General features: G+C 45.4%; 1 protein-coding gene across 1 annotated transcript in view; it reads right to left on the reverse strand.

The window, feature by feature from the left end:
• Positions 1-20745, reverse strand: part of LOC311136344 (rho GTPase-activating protein 44-like) — an 80431-nt gene extending 59686 nt beyond the window's left edge. Inside the window, exon 1 of the mRNA XM_084170452.1 lies at positions 20667-20745. Coding sequence (XP_084026578.1) covers positions 20667-20719 — 53 coding nt within the window. The 5' untranslated portion in view covers positions 20720-20745. The remainder of the gene's footprint in view (positions 1-20666) is intronic.
• Positions 20746-21552: the final 807 nt, after the last annotated feature.

Raw genomic sequence — 21552 nt, forward strand, 5'->3', positions numbered from 1 at the left:
TCTTCCGTAGCAGTGGATTATGGTAATTGTAGTTAATGACTATGTTTTATGCGCTAAACTATATAGAATATTGGCCTGTTGGAAATTACAACTCCCTACTACATCACACAGTTCAGGCTGGATCTGATTTATCTCTAGAGAAACTGTGCAATGTGCGTATGGAGCTCACAGAAAAAAAACGAATAATAAATAACTGAACCGACGTCGGTCAATTCATTGTTTAAAAACTAAAAATTACAGAAATGTCAGTTAATCGCTCAGTGATATTCAATGCCATAAAACCAGTGTGGACACAGGGGAAATGGCCTGTATCAATGTCCCACCAGCTTTGCAGAGATCAATGAGCCAGTCATTTAGCAGGCAGAGATCAGCACTGCATTGAGTTATTCACACACACGCACAACACACACACACACACACACAACAGGGAGCATGTGTGAGTGCAGGCAGCGCACTTCCTGGTGTGAGATATTTGTCATTCCTGAATGAGGGTGTGGGTGTGTTTGTGTGAAGGAGCTGCCTGAATAAGTCGGTCATTTTATGGACCTTCTATATGGACACAGTAGGGTCCCTTCACAAACCCTACAGGACAGACTTGCTGTGGGCTAACCTTTCCAGGTTTCGTCATTCATTTGAGCCCCTCGATACTGCCATTTGATGCTTTGTTGTTGGTATGTTTAATGTTTGTTCCTCACCTTAGGGTGCAAAGACATCCTTTCACCCATGGCCCTGTCTATCACATAGAGAGGTAACAGGTAAGCTGTGTTAGTGTAAGAGTTAGATCTCCCTTTCCACCTCTATCTGATCTGAAACCGCTCACAGCAGGAGGCTACAAAGAGCCACGCTCCTCCTAAAAAGCTGTTGAGCGGGATAGAATATGGCTTGAACAAAGCCAGAATCTGGGCTAACATTACCCCTGGTGTGCACTGGCTCATTATCTCTTTATGAGCACTGACATCTTTATGTTTCATCAAAGACTTTCATCTCTGAGTTGCAGTGATGATTGCTGCTATGCGAGGCTTGTAGACGAACTTGGAAACTTTCTTTGGGGAGAGAGAAAGAGGGCAACTGAAGTCCATGAGCTAAAATGAGCTCCGCAACCTTGCTGCCTTGTCAGTGCATGGAACATAAACAATTCACAAACCCAGAGGGAGGCTGGGAGGGCTTAGGAAAGTCACGTCGCTCTCTCTCGGGTTACCTGTCCGCAAGAGCACACCTGTTTACTCGTGAGAATGTGAGAGGGTGTGTGGGGGTGGGTGGTGGGTGGTGTGCCCTGTCTGTCTGTCTGAGTGTCTGTCTGACTGTCTGTCTGTCAGTGTCACCTACTGGATTTTCCCTCCAATAAAGGAGTTGGCGGTTTCTTTCAGAGGAAAGTCGTTACCATAGTGCACACAGAGAGTTACAGACAATATGTACCTAAGGTTCTTAAGAAGTGGTGATACTGTATAAAAAGGGCCAATTCATCATCTTCACTATCCTGTCAGGAGGATTTAGTGAATGGAGTTTGCCACCATGTTTCTTTAAAGACACTAATTGGAACTCTACTTTGTGTGGGGCACTATATAACGCTGACAAGGACAAGAGCAGTTATTTTAGTATTCGACTCTTATTAAAAAGTGGAGGGAAGAGAAATAAAATAAAAGCTTATGTCTTTGCAGACAGCAGAGTCTGAGAGGATGCTGATGGCCTAGTTCTCAGCATCTCAGCGTCCAATGTAATAGCATTAAAATCCAAAAAGGAGAGGAGACCATTTGCATTTTTCTTTAAAGGGGCACATAGCTCTGCTCATGCAGCGCTGTCCAATAATGTTACTTTATTATGAAGAAGTACTGTGCGTTGGAAAACTGAGCTTAGTTAGAGGATTAGCCCCGTTGCTGTTCTTTACAAGGTGTGTGGGGATAAGGAGATTTGAGGCTCCTGCCGAGAAGGGAAGTCTCTGATTGATTCCAGCAGGAGCTAGCTCACAATGTTTTCTATCTCTGCACAGCAAGACAAAGCTGACACAGTCACTCGCAGGCCTGAGAAAGTCCAGTCCTGCACATTGCTCACCTCAATGCAATTCCAGCATTATTGAAATGAAATTCTGCATTGATTTCAATTCTTTCCAAGGTCCATAACAGCATCTTTCACACAGAGACAATAGCCATTGTGTTGTTCAAAGTATATCGAATAATGAAAACATAATCTGTGGGGGTTGCAAACCTGATAACATCTACTATCTGAAAATGATCCAAAAATCCTAAGTATGTTCATAGATTATGATTTTCCCCAGCTGATATTGCCAATTATGTTGTTGAAATATGCTTAATATCTGTGCTCAGAAATGCAAGACATTTACATCACTGCTGTGGCCTCCTGTGTGAATAAATCAACTGTTGCCATGGTATTCCTGTGAGGAAATGAGAGTGTGTGGGCTGGGGCCTATTAAAGTGATATGACAGCAGAAACGAGCAACTCAAGGGTTAATGCTGAGGAGAGACATATGCTCCAGAGCAGGAGGCAGGAAATGAAGGGGAGAGTTTTTCAGCCCTCTGCTCTTTTTCCTTCAGGCATCTCTCTCTCTCTCTCTCTCTCTCTCTCTCTCTCTCTCTCTCTCTCTCTCTCTCTCTCTCTCTCTCTCTCTCTCTCTCTCTCTCTCTCTCTCTCTCGCTCATCACTGGACAAGGCTAGTGTTGTGATACTGTAACTCCTCCAGCACCCCCTATTTCACACTGTTCTTCCCTCTCTTTTTTGCTCTCTCTCTCCCCAAATTCAGTCAGTAACTGCAGCCACAAGGGAACAGTTCAGCAGCCCTTACCGTTGACGTGCTCTACACTGGGTCACTGATTGGCAGCAATTTAACGCCCAAGAGCTGTGATGCTTGTCTGAGATAGCCATAAGTATGTGGCCCAAATGAAGCCATTATCAAAGGACTGCAGATATCACATCTGTCTGTCTGTCAGGCTGCATCTCATGGTTATCATAGATGAAGCGCAGGATTGTGTCAAGTTTGTAAACGCCTACAACATAGAGACAGGGTGCAGCAGGTAGCCTAGCGGTTAAGAGCGTTGGGCCAGTAAACAAATGTTCCCGAGCTGGCAAGATGGAACAATCTGCCATTCTGCCCTTGAGCAAGGCAGTTAACCCACAAACAACAACTGCTCCCCGGGAGCCGATGATGTTGATTAAGGCAGCTCCCCACACCTCTCTGATTCAGTGGGGTTGGGTTAAATGCATTCAGCTGTGCAACTGACTAGGTATCCCCTTTCAGGTTGACATGATGAACATCGCCACATGATGGTTTTGTAATAGCACTCTACTCTCTCTCTGTATAATTGCTATATTTAATTCAAGTCATTTTGCCGCACATCCACTCACAACCCCTCGTGGGTGACCTGGGTCACACTACAGTTCAGCTCCTCAGAGGCTATGCCAGTTCTAGGCCTATGCCAGTCCTGTAGCCGCTCCAGTCCTCATCTTTCCTCTGTAGACCTACCCAGTACCCCACAGCTACCCTCCTCACCCCTGTCCCCCATCTCACTCAGTGGCTGGCATGGCAGCTCCAGTGACACCTGAGCCCCAGAGGTTTGACTTGCCATTAAAGTTTAACAGGCAGGTATAGTAGTGTAGGTTACAAGGTCGCTGTGGCCACTGGCCCTTCTGACAGCAGGGTGAGGAGAGGAGGTTTGGCATCCTGATCCCATATGGATCAGGTGACCACAGAGAGTTCATAAAGCAAACTCCAGTCAAAGGTAGGCGGAATGGTCTTAGTGGTTATTTAGAAATGTATAACACACACACACACACAGTAAGGAATGGAGGCTTTTTGTATTATCAGATTACCAACATTTCGTGCTGCATTTGTAAACTGTGGCATATGACATTTCATTTAATCAATGATGAGGTCTCGTCATCATTGTCATCATCGTCATCATCTCAATTAATGTTGCCATCAATCGTAAAAACATTTAAGCCTAGATTCAAATCAGATTCGCCATAGCCAACAGGGTCGGAAGTGGAACTGCGTTACGGCCCGTATTGACTAGGGACGACGTCGCACAATGAAACATCGGAAGCCATTCATTTTCAATGGAAAGTGATGCGAGCATGGGCGAGGGAGCGTGAACAGGGCGGGACAAAATGTTGGGAAAGCTTAACTTTATGCAAATGCTCGCCGATATCGCAGCGCGATTGACCAATCAAAGCTCACCATTGCCTCCAGACCCTACTGGATTGGCTTTGATACCAAGCACTACCGAGCATGCTGTCGGCTTGTTAGCACCCACATAACAGGCGAAGCGTCGCTGTATGTCAATCACGGCCTTTAAGAGCTTTCAAATCCACAAGCGGCTCCCGGCATTATACCTAAAGCGGACATTGCCATTGGCTGCACGGAGTCTCATTTAGAAATCATATGCGGACCTGTTTACAAATTCGAACACTGGAATGTGTGATGTAATCTACACCAAGATTAAACTGATAGAAATCCTCATTATTTTGTTTACGTACATACCCCAACCAGAAGCCATGGATTACAGGCAACATCCGCACTGAGCTAAAGGGTAGAGCGGCCGCTTTCAAGGAGCGGAACTCTAACCCGGACACTTATAAGAAATCCCGCTATGCCCTCCGACGAACCATCAAACAGTCAAAGCGTCAATACAGGACTAAGATTGAATCGTACTACACCGGCTCCGATGCTCGTCGGATGTGGCAGGGCTTGCAAACTATTACAGACTACAAAGGGAAGCACAGCCGCGAGCTGCCCAGTGACACGAGCCTACCAGACGAGCTAAATCACTTCTATGGTCGCTTCGAGGCAAGCAACACTGAGGAATGCATGAGAGCATCAGCTGTTCTGGACGACTGTGTGATCACGCTCTCCGTAGCCGATGTGAGTAAAACCTTTAATCAGGTTAACATTCACAAGTCCGCAGGGCCAGATAGATTACCAGGACGTGTACTCCGAGCAGGCGCTGACCAACTTGCAAGTGTCTTCACTGACATCACTAAGGTAACCTGCCTAAATGACTACAGACCTGTAGCACTCACGTCTGTAGCCATGAAGTGCTTTGAAAGGCTGGTCATGGCTCACATCAACACCATTATTCCAGAAACCCTAGACCCACTCCAATTTGTATACCACCCCAACAGATCCACAGATGATGCAATCTCTATTGCACTCCACACTGCCCTTTCCCACCTGAACAAAAGGAACACCTACGTGAGAATGCTATTCATTGACTACAGCTCAGCGTTCAACACCATAGTGCCCTCAAAGCTCATCACTAAGCTAAGGACCCTGTGACTAAACACCTCCCTCTGCAACTGGATGCTGGACTTCCTGATGGGCCGCCCCCAGGTGGTAAAGGTAGGTAACAACACATCTGCCACGCTGATCCTCAACACGGGGTGCGTGCTCAGTCCCCTCTTGTACTCCCTGTTCACCCATGACTGCATGGCCAGGCACGACTCCAATAGCATCATTAAGTTTGCAGACGACACAACAGTGGTAGGCCTGATCACCGACAACGATGAGACAGCCTATAGGGAGGAGGTCAGAAACCTTGCCGTGATCAAGACAAAGGAGATGATTGTGGACTACAGGAAAAAGAAGAGGACCGAGCACGCCACCAATCTCATCGACGGGGCTGTAGTGGAGCAGGTTGAGAGCTTCAAGTTCCTTGGTGTCCACATCACCAACAACCATGGTCCAAACACACCAAGACAGTCGTGAAGAGGGCACGACAAAGCCTATTCCCCCTCAGGAGACTGAAAAGATTTGGCATGGGTCCTCAGATCCACAAAAAGTTATACAGCTGCACCATCGAGAGCATCCTGACCGGTTGCATCACTGCCTGGTATGGCAACTGCAAGGCACTACAGAGGGTAGTGCGTACGGCCCAGTACATCACTGGGGCCAAGCTTCCTGCCATCCAGGACCTCAATACCAGGCGGCGTCAGAGGAAGGCCCTAAAAATGGTTAAAGACTCCAGCCACCCTAGTCATAAACTGTTCTCTCTGCTACCACACGGCAAGCGGTACCGGAGCGCCAAGTCTAGGTCCAAAAGGCTTCTTAACAGCTTCTACCCCCAAGCCATAAAACTCCTGAACAGGTAATAAAATGGCTACCAACCCCCCCCCCACCGCATTTGACAAATTACATTTGATTTGATTTGATATACAAATGTAGGATCTTAATTTGACCACTCTTTTTTTGCTGAGACACCGCAGGAAATGCAGTTGAGCTTTGTGATTTACATAAATTCACTGAAAACCCACACTAACACACGGTTATATTAACAGTATTGCACTTTTGGCCAGCTAATAGCCTAACCACCGATCACGAAACGTTCAAATCCTGTTGCTGCAGAATTATTTTGCCGTGACAATATAGGTCAAATTAAGATCCTACAGCTGGAGCCTACACTTTCTTGTTCTGAACTTCTAACACGAGTGGGACGGGAGCAGTTTCGTGACAATGGGCCCCGTGTAGCTCAGTTGGTAGAGCATGGCGCTTGCAACGCCAGGGTTGTGGGTTCGTTTCCCACCGGGGGCCAGTATGAAAATTTATGCACTCACTAACTGTAAGTCACTCTGGATAAGAGCGTCTGCTAAATAACAAAAATGTAAATGTAAATGTAAATGACCACACGAGCAGCAGCTCACCGATTTGACAGCTCGAACGCAGTTACACCTCCAACACAGCCAAAACACCAGCTATGTGGGTGTCTGCTATTGTGGGTTAACGCTTGATCTGATTGAATCTAGGCCTTAATTTATCCTTTATACAAGAGATCTGCGACTCCCCAGAAATATCTGTAACCCCTCATATGCAATAGTCTCAAAACAATCTGTCTCAGTCACAATGGTGCCCCAAACAAAAAAGCCCTGTAAAAGGAAAAAGAAACCAACTTCTATCTACCCAGGCAGCCAACCCTGCTGGACAATTTCTGAGAAGATTAGGCTCAGCAAATGTCACTCCACAGGGGGGGTAGTGTGCCAGGCAAAGGCCACCATTACGGCGAATGAAAAACGGTCTCTGAGGACGGATATGTGGCGGGAAAGGAGCATGAAAGAAGAAAAATCTTGCCCATTAGAATGTGGGGAATGATTCAAGCTCTCCCTGAGAGGAGCATAGAGCTAATGTGAATATAATTACCTCACCATCCTTTATTCCTCACTGTTACACTGCTTGATGGGAGCGTGACGGAGAAGGAGATTTTTAACCATGCAAGCGCCATTGGCTTATGAGAATGTTTATGAACTGCAATGAAATAAGTACGAAGAGGACTGACACTGTGATTACTCATAAAACCTAATTATATGTGTAATTGCTTTGTTATTGCATAGTATTGAGTTGAGCGTTTTTTTGTTATTACACAAATGGAATAAGGACAATTTTTTACTCTCTACTGTAACAATATCTTGTTACTATAGTAATTACAATGCTACTGAATTACATTAAGAACAACTTAATGTAAAGTGTTACCTTCGACTAATCTAATAACAGAGAAGACTGAAAACACTAATGGTACTTTTCCATTGAGGCAGGTGTCAGCCCGGGTGTCAGCCCGATTAGATGGAAACACAAAAGTCTGAGCCTTTTGGGTAAAACTCTAAAGTCCTCAATAGAAATGCGGAATAACAGGAACGAGAGGTTCCATCATTGCTTTTGAAATGTTTACTCACTGAATCCTATAATCATCCCTGATTAATGGCCAATGTACCCATTTGAATGAGGTGACGACAGGAGGACAATGATGTGATGTATTTTCTTTGGGACCTTGTCTGACAGCTCTCGCAGCAGTCGAGACTTCAGTATAGAGAATGTGACAACTCTGAGTTAGACGTCAACGTACTGGAAAGGAGATGTGGTCACTGAGTGAGATTCATACATACTCCCAATCCCAACAGGCAACAATTAGCCTAGCGTATATTATTACAACACCGAAATCACAGCTAGAGCCCTGGGATTGTTACTCAACCCAACTCATTTCCTGTCTAGCTGAGACCACGTCTTTTCGTTCATGTTGACGAAATACTCATGTTTCAGAGTCAGAGGGTTTTATGTGTGTGTAGAGTACATTTTAGTGAGTGTGTCCACAGAGAAAGTCAGTTTGTTTTCATGCAAGGTGGGATCTCAATCAGTTTTTGTAATGTTGAAATCCCATCCCAGAGTTTGGCATGGCGAGAGGCGGGCATGCAGGAAAGGTGTGGTGGGTTGTGATGCCACTCACTGGCACTGCCAGAGTAGGGAACGCCTGGCTCAGTGGGACTCAATGACCCGGGTTGCCCCGGTGATGGAAGGGCGTATCACAGAATATACAATGCTGTAATACCCATTGGCCCCCTCTCTGACTCACTCCACATCATTGGTTCCTTCCCCTCCCTGCACCCGCCCTCTGGATAACTCTTTGAGGATACACTGCACAGCTGGAACATTCTGACAAACACTCACTTTCTTTGCCCCTTGACGGCGAGAGACATGGTATCTGATCAAAGTATGAGCCAAAATGACCACAAAGGCTGCTATTTTGGGGCTAACATTTCTGTCTGTCATCGTGGATAAACGCAGGCCAAACAAGAGGCTTCCTCCAGTCCACCTTTTATCCTCTGATCTAGAAGATGCTGTCATCGGGTAGAGCGGAGAACAGTCGGGTGTGGCGTCTGCATGGTCTGCATGGTCCTAAGGGGCTCCGACTCACACTCCAGTGGCTGCAACGCTATGCTGCAGACAGCATCGTCTCTGACTGAGATCCTCCCCAGGTTACAGAGAGAAGAGGGAGGATGACGTCCCACAGGAACACACTGAAAAGCCCTCACAATCGAACTGTCTCAGATGACTTTTGACTGAGACTCTAAAATCTAAAACCTTGCCCAATGCTATTTCAGTAGTAGGCCTATAGGTACTGGTAGGGCCCTGAGCATTTCCTGACCATGTGACTTGACCAGGAAAAACTCTGGGTCGTACCCTTAACAACAGGGCCACTTGCAATTCATTCAGAAGGTCCTGTTTGATCATGATCAGTGGATCGCACAGAAAACAAGATCGTGTCATCTCTCAGCGAGGACCATTTTCTGTACCATATCTGGAGGGGCAATTACCACCCCCCCTTTCACAGAAGGATAGAGTGCAGGGGAAGAGGAGTGATGTCAGAATGACATGTCAAAATGTAGGGAATGAGGAAGAGGGAACATGGAAAGGTAAATGGATGAGTGGAGCAAGTAGAGAGAGATGTATAGGGAGAAAAGGAGATGGAAAGTGTGTGTGTATGCTACTGAGAGAGAGAGATATACAGTGTTAGGGAGTGTGTTAGTGTGTGTGTGTGTGTGTGTGTTGTTCAGCTCTTCCCAGCCCCCTCTGGCAGCTTCCTAGCGCCTTTCATTTTCTCCTAATGACAGTGGAGCCCAGAGATAGCGCCCGGCTCTAATTGCTTGCAGGAATATATCATTATTACTACACTATCGCCATGATTAACAAAGACACACACACACACTCATCGAGTGTGAAGAAGGTGATGGTGATGATGATGGTTGTTCTCACCCCCTGTGCCTCAGTGCCTCTCAACACCCCGGTGAGGTGCAACACTTCACACTATAAAAGGTAATGTCACCCCTGTTAGCTCCTATTAACTGGTCCACTACTGAACCCCCTGTAGCAATCCACCACTCAATGAATCTTGTTTGAGACCTTAAGACTTGCGTTAGCTCCCCCGAGCGATTTGCCTCGACTTTAGCTCAAAAGGCTAACACAATATTGTAGTGTACAAACGACCTGGGTTCAAACCCAGTCGGTCACACCTACATGATTTAATTTGACTTGCACAGCAACATATTCTCATTGTATTAGGCAGCTGAGACAGTACGGAATACTGATTACGTTCCAAGTAAAGGACAATCAATTCATAAGCCCTGATGTTGTGAAAATTACCATACATTTTTACATTTTAGACATTTAGACATTTAGACACTTATCCAGAGCAACTTACAGTTAGTGCTATAACAGCCTCCAGGCATTCCCTACTCTGGCAGCCTCCACCATTCTGGGAAGGCTTTCCACTAGATTTTGGAACATTGCTGCGGGGACTTGCTTCCATTCAGCCACAAGAGCATTAGTGAGGTCGGGCACTGATGTTGGGCGATTAAGCCTGGCTCACAGTCTGTGTTCCAATTCATCCCAAACGTGTTCAATGGGGTTGAGGTCAGGGCTCTGTGCATTGTATGCTGTAGCGTTAAGATTTCCCTTCACTGGAACTAAGGGGCCTAGCCCGAACCATGAAAAACAGCCCCAGACCAATATTCATCCACCTAACTTTACAGTTGGCACTATGCATTTGGGCAGGTAGCGTTCTCCTGGCATCCGCCAAACCCAGATTAATCCGTCGGACTGCCAGATGATGAAGCGTGATTCATCACTCCAGAGAACGCGTTTCCACTGCTCCAGAGTCCAATGACTGTGAGCTTTACACCATTCCAGCCAACGCTTGGCATTGCGCATGGTGATCTTAGGCCATGGAAACCCATTTCATGAAGCTCCCAACAAACAGTTATTGTGCTGACATTGCTTCCAGAGGCAGTTTGGAACTCAGTAGTGAGTGTTGCAACCGAGGACAGACGATTTTTACGCGGAACGTGCTTCAGCACTCGGCGGTCCCGTTCTGTGAGCTTGTGTGGCCTACCACTTCGCGGCTCAGCAATTGTTGCACCTAGACGTTTCCACTTCACAATAACAGCACTTACAGTAGACCGGGGAAGCTCTAAAATCTGACGAACTGACTTGTTGGAAAGGTGGCATCATATGACGGTGCCACGTTGAAAGTGACTGAGCTCTTCAGTAAGGCCATTCTACTGCCAATGTTTGTCTATGGCGATTGCATGTCTGTGTGCTCGATTTTATACACCTGTCAGCAACGGGTGTGACTGAAATAGCCAAATCCACTAATTTGAAGGGGTGTCCACATACCTTTTTATATAGAGTATAGGGTATCTGCCAGGCACGCAGAGATGCGTGTCGCCACCTGGGTGTCAGAAGGAGGGAAGGAGAAAAGTAGTTGAGTGTCATCTGCATAGCAATGATAGGAGAGACCATGTGAGGATATGACTGAGCCAAGTGACTTGGTGTACAGAGAGAAGAGGAGAGGGCCTATAACCGAGCCCTGGGGGACACCACCAGTAGTAACAGTATGTGGTGCAGACACAAATCCTCTCCACGTCACCTGGTAGGAGCGGCCTGCCAGGTAGGATGCAATCCAAGAGTGTGCAGAGCCTGAGACGCCCAGGGTGGAGAGGAGGATCTGATGGTTCAAGGTGTCGAAGGCAGTGGATAGATCTAGGAGGATGAGAACACTTTGGCAGTGTGGAGAGCATCCGTGACACAGAGTGAACAGTCTTGAAGCCATTTTTAAAGAAGAAAAGGGCAAATTAAGTCATACAATCAGAATCTTGACACACATGTGAGTGAACCGTCTTGAAGCCTGACTCGTTAGGGTCAAGAAGATAGTTCTGAGAGAGATAGCGAGAGAGATGATCAGAGACAACACGCTCAAGTGTTTTGGAAAGAAAAGAAAGAAGGGATACAGGTCTATAGTTTTTGACGTCAGATGAGTCGGGTGTTGGTTTCATGAGGAGGGGAGCGACTCGGGCCATTTTGAAGTCAGAGGGGACACAGCCAGTGGTCAGTGATGTGTTGATGAGGGAAGGGAGGAATGGGAGAAGGTCTCCAGAGATGGTCTGGAGAAGGGAGGATGGGATGTGGTTGAGCGGACAGGTTGTCGGGCAGCCAGACCTCATTAGTCGCAGGATTTCATCTGAAGAGAGAGGGGAGAAAGAAGTCAAGGCGAAGGGTAGTTCTGTGTGAGTGGGACCAGTGGACTCAATAGGCTGAGGGAATGGGGAGCGGATGTCGTCAACCTTCTTTTCAAAGTGGTTGACAAAGTCATCCGCAGAGAGAGAGGAGGGATGGGGTGGAGGATTAAGGAAGGTGGAACATAGTTTCCTAGGGTTAGAGGCAGAAGCTTGAAATACACTGCACTGTAGAATCAAGTCCAGTATGCGTAAAATGTTTGACAAATGTGGTTCATTATCTTTGAACTGAATGGTCCAGCAATCTGGGAGGATGAAAAAAAACAGACTAGCATAATTTATGTTCACCCCTATGGAGTAATTTGTCCTAGTCCGAAACATACTCTCATTAAGACCCAGCAGTTGGGTGGCAGTGGTCTTCATATCAAGACCAAGCTAATGGTTGTGAGGGTTGACAGGGTCAAGAAAACAATGCCTCTCATTTGTATACAAGGACACAGTAGCGCCAGCCATGGGGACATCCATGCAGTGGTATAAGAGGTCAAGGATTGACAGGGAATTCCAGACTGGATTTAGAATCCCTGGGGAATTCTATACCCTGACAGACACAGTCAAGTGCTACACGCCAGCCCTTGTATCAGCATTGAGGAAACGCTGAATCAACATTGAGGAAACGCTCAACTCTGAGATGAACCACAACCGTTGCCCCTGGTAAGACATGAACTGGTTTGAAAGTAAATGTTCAGAGAATTATGTCACAGACACATAGGCTCAGCAGCTCGAGGGAGAAACTCTGGATCTGTCTTCAATGAGACCTCAGGCAACTTGGGGATTCCACATGCAACGTTTGGAAGCCATGTCCCATCATTCTCTTCCCTGTCATGTGTGTCAATGGGCTCTGCCTGCTGCCACAGGGTATGTAATGTCACCTATCTTCACACAAGGCCTTGAACAGGGTTCACCATCCCCAGTATGGCACTCAAACCTCCACGACCAAAGGTCCAGAGAAAAGCCATACACACTGCGCTAAGTTATTTACATTTACATTTTAGTCATTTAGCAGACGCTCTTATCCAGAACGACTTACAGGAGCAATTAGGGTTAAGTGCCTTGCTCAAGGGCACATTAACGTCATTTAGCAGACGCTCTTAGCCAGAGCGACTCGCAAATTGGTGCGTTCACCCTATAGCCAGTGGGATAACCACTTTACAATTTGGGGGGGGGGTTAGAAGGAACACTTTATCCTATCCCAGGTATTCCTTAAAGAGGTGGGGTTTCAAATGTCTCCGGAAGGTGGTGAGTGACTCCGCTGTCCTGGCGTCGTGAGGGAGCTTGTTCCACCATTGGGGTGCCAGAGCAGCGAACAGTTTTGACTGGGCTGAGCGGGAGCTATGCTTCCGCAGAGGAAGGGGAGCCAGCAGGCCAGAGGTGGATGAACGCAATGCCCTCGTTTGGGTGTAGGGACTGATCAGAGCCTGAAGGTACAGAGGTGCCGTTCCCCTCACTGCTCCATAGGCAAGCACCATGGTCTTGTAGCGGATGCGAGCTTCAACTGGAAGCCAGTGGAGTGTGCGGAGGAGGGGGGTGACGTGAGAGAACTTGGGAAGGTTGAACACCAGACGGGCTGCGGCATTCTGGATGAGTTGTAGGGGTTTAATGGCACAGGCAGGGAGGCCAGCCAACAGCGAGTTGCAGTAGTCCAGACGGGAGATGACAAGTGCCTGGATTAGGACCTGTGCCGCTTCCTGTGTAAGGCAGGGTCGTACTCTCCGAATGTTGTAGAGCATGAACCTGCAGGAGCGGGTCACCGCCTTGATGTTGGCGGAGAACGACAGGGTGTTGTCCAGGGTCACGCCTAGGCTCTTCGCACTCTGGGAGGAGGACACAGCGGAGTTGTCAACCGTGATGGCGAGATCATGGAACGGGCAGTCCTTCCCCGGGAGGAAGAGCAGCTCCGTCTTGCCAGGGTTCAGCTTGAGGTGGTGATCCGTCATCCATACTGATATGTCTGCCAGACATGCAGAGATGCGATTCGCCACCTGGTTATCAGAAGGGGGAAAGGAGAAGATTAGTTGTGTATCGTCAGCGTAGCAATGATAGGAAAGGCCATGTGAGGATATGACAGAGCCAAGTGACTTGGTGTATAGGGAGAAAAGGAGAGGGCCTAGAACTGAGCCCTGGGGGACACCAGTGGTGAGAGCACGTGGTGCGGAGACAGCTTCTCGCCACGCCACTTGGTAGGAGCGACCGGTCAGGTAGGACGCAATCCAGGAGTGAGCCGCGCCGGAGATGCCCAGCTCGGAGAGGGTGGAGAGGAGGATCTGATGGTTCACAGTATCAAAGGCAGCAGACAGGTCTAGAAGGACAAGAGCAGAGGAGAGAGAGTTAGCTTTAGCAGTGCGGAGAGTCTCCGTGACACAGAGAAGAGCAGTCTCAGTTGAATGACCAGTCCTGAAACCTGATTGGTTTGGATCAAGAAGGTCATTCTGAGAGAGATAGCAAGAGAGTTGGCTAAAGACGGCACGCTCAATAGTTTTGGAAAGAAAAGAAAGAAGGGATACTGGTCTGTAGTTGTTGACATCAGTGGGGTCGAGTGTTGGTTTTTTGAGAAGGGGAGCAACTCTCGCTCTCTTGAAGACGGAAGGGACATGGTTATAAGTATAGTTTGTTGTTTGTCATTGAACGACCCCGTTCATCAATCAAATAGTCCAGACACGGCTATACATCATACCCTGCCTTAGTTTTGACACGGAAACAGTAAAAGCACAACATGGATACCCCAAAATTGAAGACATTAGTAGCATGCCTGCCTTTTTCCCTGAGAAAAACATCCAATGTCTTTAATCATCAGTCATAGCAGGGCAGAATGACAGTCAGTCAGTAATGGTAAGGCCAGAAATGTATGGAGGAAAATAATGCTCCAGAGTCTGATATACTGTTTCTGAGGATTAGGAACGCATTTTCTAAAATCCCCATTCCCTGGAAAACATTATTTTTTTAATCTGGCCCCACATTGTTTAACTTCCTTTGCTGACCCAGCAGTTTGACCGAAAGTTCCGAAACGCAAATATATATTTTCCCTGTTTTCAAGATGAAATAATCCTTTCTTAAAGAGATAGCCTACCGCCACTTCCCGCTAACATAACAGTTTCCCCCATTCACGACCTCACCTCTCACAGAAAGTCCAATCAACACAAAAACTGTGATTGAGAGGATAGCTAAAAATAAACAGCAAAGTAGTGATCCAGCCAGAGGGATAAAAAAACTATTCTTCATGACTTTGCCTCCTTCACAAAGACACACATTTCTATACAACACCATTACACAGGACTAATAATGGAGGTTGAGGGTTTGCAAATACTCGTTACTGGGTGAAACCTTTCTATCCTGTTCAGCCAAAAAAATAGTACAACATATAATTGAAAAAGCCTTTGCTTTAGGGCATCTTCTTCCTATAGACTTCTGAGTCATCAAGTGTAAGCCAGGTATAGTGCCGGCGGCTGCCAAGGTCACCGAGACATCCCCATTTACGTACATGGATCCCCCAGCAGTCAGGAGCCGTGCTGGAGCCACTGCCCTCTAAATATGACTAATTGCCCCTGCTGTTCCACCTCTTAGGATACAGGTTATAACTCATTACCGGGGTGTTACGCCTCAGTGGTCTAGAGCTCCATGCAGCAGCTCCAGCTCTCAAGATAGACAGGGAAACACACAAACACACACACATGTGCGCACACACACACACACATATACACACTTGTGCATGCATGCACACGCACACACACACACACATTCACAGACACACATAGCTGGCTCGGACAACATGCTGATGCTGTCACTGGAGTGCTGTGATTTAAACACATCACACCTGGCCGCACCCACAGGGCTTCGACTCTCTTAAGAAGATACTAAATAAGATAGCAACACCCTCTGCTTCTCGTGAGGCACACATAAGACTCTACTGTCTAGCAGGAAGACAAATCTAATATAGCTCCAGATTGCATTCCATGGTCAAAAGGGAATCCTCCCAAGGCTTTTAATAGTGACTCATCCTTTCTAAATGCCCTGATGATACTGGTTGGAGGATATGGTCCAAAACTCCTCCTGAGTTCCAGTAATGACTTATTACCAGCCATTAAACTGCTTTCATCACAGTTTCCTATTACCTCTGCCTGCCAAGTCCACTCTGTTGAGAGGTAATGCATTTTGCATTGATGAACACCTGTATCAGTGTCTGACTGACTGACTCACCGAAGCCTTAAAGAGAAAGTCAGCAGGCGAGGCTAGAAAATCCTGTAGGTGTGCCAGCGTCATCCGTTAACATTGTGTCAGACTCAGGCATGAAAAACAAACTGGTTGTAACATACTTATACCACCGCAGGGATGTATCGGAGTCAAATTGAGAATACAGAAGTTATGAACCTGGGAACTGAAACAAGTTAATCTGGTTGTGGCGCATAAATCATTGTCTTTGTGTTTAATCTGATTTGCAGGTCCTGTTTGCCAATTTTGATTACCTGAAGAATAAGGAGTTGACTTTAAACAAACACAACACTGATTCTGCGTTGGGTTATCCAACAGTGACAGAGAAAAGCTTTTCAGTCAAGTGACAAAGACACACTGTTGACATGAGTTTGACTTTTAGTTACCGAATGAGGTAGAGTGGTACAAATAAAAGGAAGATACAAAAAATAGGACACCTGATTACTGAGGGAATGGAGCCAAAATCTCACCTATTTTCTGGTGTCCCGTTCTCTCTTACTGTATCCCTGTCACAGTCCAATTTGAGTATATGCATGGCCTTTGACCCCATTGACATAAAAACCACTAGTGCTCTTGGCTCTACTGTTGCCGTAGTAAATGAGACACAGATCTTGGATTTAATTTAACTGAATAGGGGGAACATTCTTGCCCCCATAAACATTCAAATTAGGAGAGAACACCAGTTCTGATATAGCAGGCCTTCTGTCCATACAGTACACATGCAAATATAGAACAGGGCATGCAACCTGTGTCTACACTCTTAGATAAAAGGGTTGCAAAATGGTTCTTCAGCTGACCCATAGGAGAACCCTTTTTGGTTCCAGGTAGAACCCTTTTTGGTTCCAGGTAGAACCCTTTTTGGTTTCAGGTAGAACCCTTATGGGTTCCATGTAGAACCCTCTGTGGAAAGGGTCTACGTGGAACCCAAAACGGTTATTCAAAGGGTTCTCCTATGGGGACAGATGAAGAACCCGTTTAGGTTCTAGATAGTACCTTTTATTCCAGAAGCGTTTCTAGGATTTTAGGACATCGGGAGCTTAGCCAAAAGCCAGAGGTGGAAAACTAGTAGGGGGGTCCCGGGGTATCCTCCCCCAGAAGAATAACATTTTAATTTCAACAGCTAACTGCGTCAATCTGGTACACATTGAGATGAATATGTAAAGATGAGATCACTAAGATCTTTGTTTTAAAAAATTACTAATAATAATGAATGTAGAGGAACCATCCCTTTAAAATAGGGCTTGAAGAAAGTATGTTTCCCAAGAACAGGGGGTTTGAACATTTAATTATGCTATACCAATTAATTTCTCCAAGTCACACCACCTTCAAGAAAAATCTAAAGGTGATTGCAGACACTTGTCATCTTACAATACATACAGTAGGCATGGTCTTTTGCATTTATGAGCTATTGAGAGTCCCTTTGCCATCTCTGCCCAGCAGCTTGTGCACACTACTAAAATGACAAAATAATTGAGGGAACAGGCATTTCAATATAGCCTATTCTCGTTTTTATGACTTACAATCAACGTGTACATGGCATAGGCTACCTACATGAATGCCGACAAAAATTAATAGCCTCTTGTAATTTATTGTAAGTAGGCATATAATTTTAAAAAATGACACCACACTCCACAAAGCAAGTCCTGCAGGCTCTAGTTTTATCTTATCTTGATTATTGCCCAGTCATATGGTCAGGTGCTGCAAAGAAGGACCTAGAAAACCTGCAGCTGGCCCAGAACAGAGGGGCAAGTCTTGCTCTTCACTGTAATCAGAGGGCTAATATAAATACTATCCATGCCAGTCTCTCTTGGCTAAAAGTAGAGGAGAGACTGGCTGCATCACCTCTTCTTTTTATAAGAAACATTCATGTGTTGAAAATTCCAAATTGTTTGCATAGTCAACTTACACACAGCTCTGACACACACACTTACCCCACCAGACATGCTGCCAGGGGTCTTTACACAGTCCCCAAATCCAGAAGAAATTCAAGAAAACATACAGCATTATATAGAGCCATGATTGCATGGAACTCCCTTCTATGTCAGATTGCTCAAGTGAACAGCAAACCTGGTTTAAAAAAACAGATAACGCAACACCTCACGGCACAACGCCTCTCCCCTATTTGACCTAGTTATTTTGTGTGTATGTACTGATATGTAGGCTATGTGTGACGTTTACGTTTGATGTAGTTCTGTCCTTGAGCTGTTCTTGTCTATTAATGTTCTGTATTACGTCATGTTTCATGTTTTGTGTGGACCCCAGGAAGAGTAGCTGCTGCTTTCGCAGCAGCTAATGGGAATCCTAATAAAATACCAAATAAGTAGTTACACCAGCAAAATTAGGAAGAAGTGGAATAATAAAAGTATGAGGAATAAAAGTAGCCTACTGTTCTTTCTGACAAGCACACTAATTATCCTATAATATTATAGCCCATCATAAGAAATAGAAATGGTTACACTGCCTTAAAATAAAAACAGAAAATATCCTGTTGACAACATGGCATAGCCTAAATCTACCCAGGATACACTACCCAAATGATGTCTATTTATTTTTTCCCACTCCCTGTCGAGAGGAAACGTTACCAAGTTGTTAGCTGTCCAGTTACCAGGTTGTTAGCTAATAAGGTAACATGACGGAACAAACGTATTTGTTATCAAACAAATAAGCTAATTAGCAGTCCGCGATTAGCCTAGTTTTAAAATGGCCATGGTTTATTTATCAAATGGTTCCTGCAAATTCACGCTAGAAAAAACATAGCTCTGGTAAAATGAATCATATCTTTTGAACGGTTTGGGCTAGCGACACGGTTTTCAGGAAATGAATGGTGAATTATGGCATACTGGCTAGTGTGTAAGTGATGCACTGTTATGGGAACTCATATCAGACATAGAGCCTGTAATTTAGGGTTGGAACGGGTTCAGGGAACAGAACCGAAAACCAGAAAATAGCTAAATTATTGGGGGAACAGGACCTGAACCGAAAATGAAAGTGATCTATACTGTTCCGGAACAGAACCGTATAAAAGCATGGGAACCGGTTAATAACGTTATTTTACATTCTGAGCATTTTTTTCCAGTCCCACAAAAATCGCAACAAAGCGCTTATGCAAAGCCCTCACTCTGTCACTCAGAATCTTATTCCAGTGGTGTGTGTGTAGGCTACCTGCCCCACCCCTCTGAAGCATAGGTTACTGTAGCCTACTGATGACATTACAAGCATAAATCAGAAATTAGGGAGAGATGTTTAATTAGACTTTTTCAATGCTAGTTAAGGATACTATAGTTATCACGTTTCACATTGGATTTATTATCTACAAAAAAGGTAAGATGTGTTTTTAATTCTAGTGGTGCTCTGCACACACAAGCTTGTTAGCTAGCTAGCTCTGGTCCAACGTTATATCAACTCGGAAGTTCAAAGACATTCAAAGTTCCTCCATAGAAGCCGCTCCTCCGTAGGTATAATTCTGTGGGACTAATTCAGATAATCCATATTATAACAAGATGCCCAGTGCTTCAAGGCAAGCTTCCTCCATCCTCTCTCCTCAAAATGTCAGTTGTATCTCGTACCCTACACTGTGACTGCAGCACAGTGTGTGTGTTTGTCTTTCATTGTCATTAAACCAAAATACAATTTGCTCTTAATAACTTTCCTATACAGATTAAATCGCTTACCCGCTCCACAGCAAGCTGCTCTACTCGCACTGATTAGTGAAGTCATATATATAAAAAAAAGTATATTTCAGAGGTTTAAAAACGAACAGAAAGGAACGATATAGAACATTTTTGTTGGTGTTCCAACCGGTTCAGAACTTTATTTTGCTGGTCAGACCAGTGGAACAGAATGAAAACAATAATGGTTCTGTTCAGGATGAAACGATTGGAAAATAACTTTGGCTCTGGCCCCTGCATCAAAAGACCATCAAAAGGATCGGGCTGGACCAAAAACATTCGGGGCTGCAGACCTGAAAGCCCAGTCCTAATGACGCCGCTGGAGTATAGTGTGACTGTGAGCTTCATGATTTTCTAATGCAATGCAATTTTGACATGTCTTTTCTCTTAATATGGTGGATCATTCTCTTTAATGTAGTGAATAAATGGGTTTATTACCCAGGAGTAATGGTGCAACATTGTTTCAACATCAAGACTCTCCCTTTGATTGGCAAATAGGCTGGCCTACATGAGATTTTGTCTGGACTGGACCTTTAAATTGCATAGGCTATGCATCAGGCCGATGCTATTCAATCACAGTAAAGCATTGAATCATTAATTTCCTTTTGCGATGTCCAAGAGTCCAACATCAGTTTGGAATGGTGATGGTACCCAGGCAGAGCGCCTCGCATTCGCGTCGTGTCACATTCTTATTCCTCACCCTCCCCAATTGTGCGCGCGAGACCACTGTTAGGCTACATTAATTAATGTCATATTAGGCATAAAGAAAAACTAAAACCAGCAGTGATGCATACGGATAATCTGCAATATCAAGCATTTTACTTCACATAACGTTCATACAATCATTTTCGACCGAGATGTCGGATGGAGCAAAATGGCAGCATATTCTGCCTCATCGAAGTCCTTACAAAATTGCAGATTGAATGGGTTTCTCAATACATTTGTCCTTACCTGCCCACTGTTTGGTTGGCGAGCTGTCGCATTCGATTGAATTGCTTCTTCATCTTGTATTTTCTGCGTTAACACCGATGGATAGAGCGACTCCACATATCTCATTGACAAACAGTCCGGGTCTCCAACGAGAATAACGAGACAGTCCACCCTTTAACAATCCGAATTTCCATAGCTATAAGGAAAGCATCGCAAATAAAGAGGTAAGGATGAGATACTTTTCAACGCATTTTATGGTCCCTGTCACCCAGTCAGTCCATTGCTCAGAGATGCTAGACCAATTTCTCCCCGGGCGGAGTGACAGCTCACGACACGACGCTGCGCACAAGCGCAGTATGGGGAATGTAGTTTCGCCAACCAAACGTTGAGCCTACAACGAGACCATAGGTGCATTCTTCAGTGGTTCCCAACCTTTTTCGTTACTCTACCACCAACTGAATTTTGCTCTGCCCGGAGTACCCCCGAAGTTCCTCCTCATGTGCATTTTACCAGTATAGTCTCATGAGTCTTCTCAAGTACCCCCTGTGGATAGGCCAAGTACCCCCAAGGGTGGTAGTACCCCTGGTTGGGAACCACTGTTCTATATGATAAAATGTTTAAAACAAGGTGAATATATTTATTTCAACTTGATCAAAAAAAATCTAGCTTAAACCCTTGGTTCCTTGTTAAATGTTAAAGCAATTCCATTGCTCTATAGCAGCGGTTCCCAAACTTTTCTGTTAGGGGGACCACCAAATCACTGCCAAAAGCTCTTGAGGACCACCATTCGCCAAAGTTGCAGAACATTAACATAAAATATCTTGGCAGTCAAATGTAGCACATTTTAGCAGTGAATGTAACAAATAATAATTAAAGTCCTATTTGCATTGTGAAAAGTAATGTGTCA

This window comes from Coregonus lavaretus (genome assembly GCF_964263955.1).
Source record: "Coregonus lavaretus genome assembly, chromosome: 1".
NCBI classification, from domain to species: Eukaryota; Metazoa; Chordata; class Actinopteri; order Salmoniformes; family Salmonidae; genus Coregonus; species Coregonus lavaretus.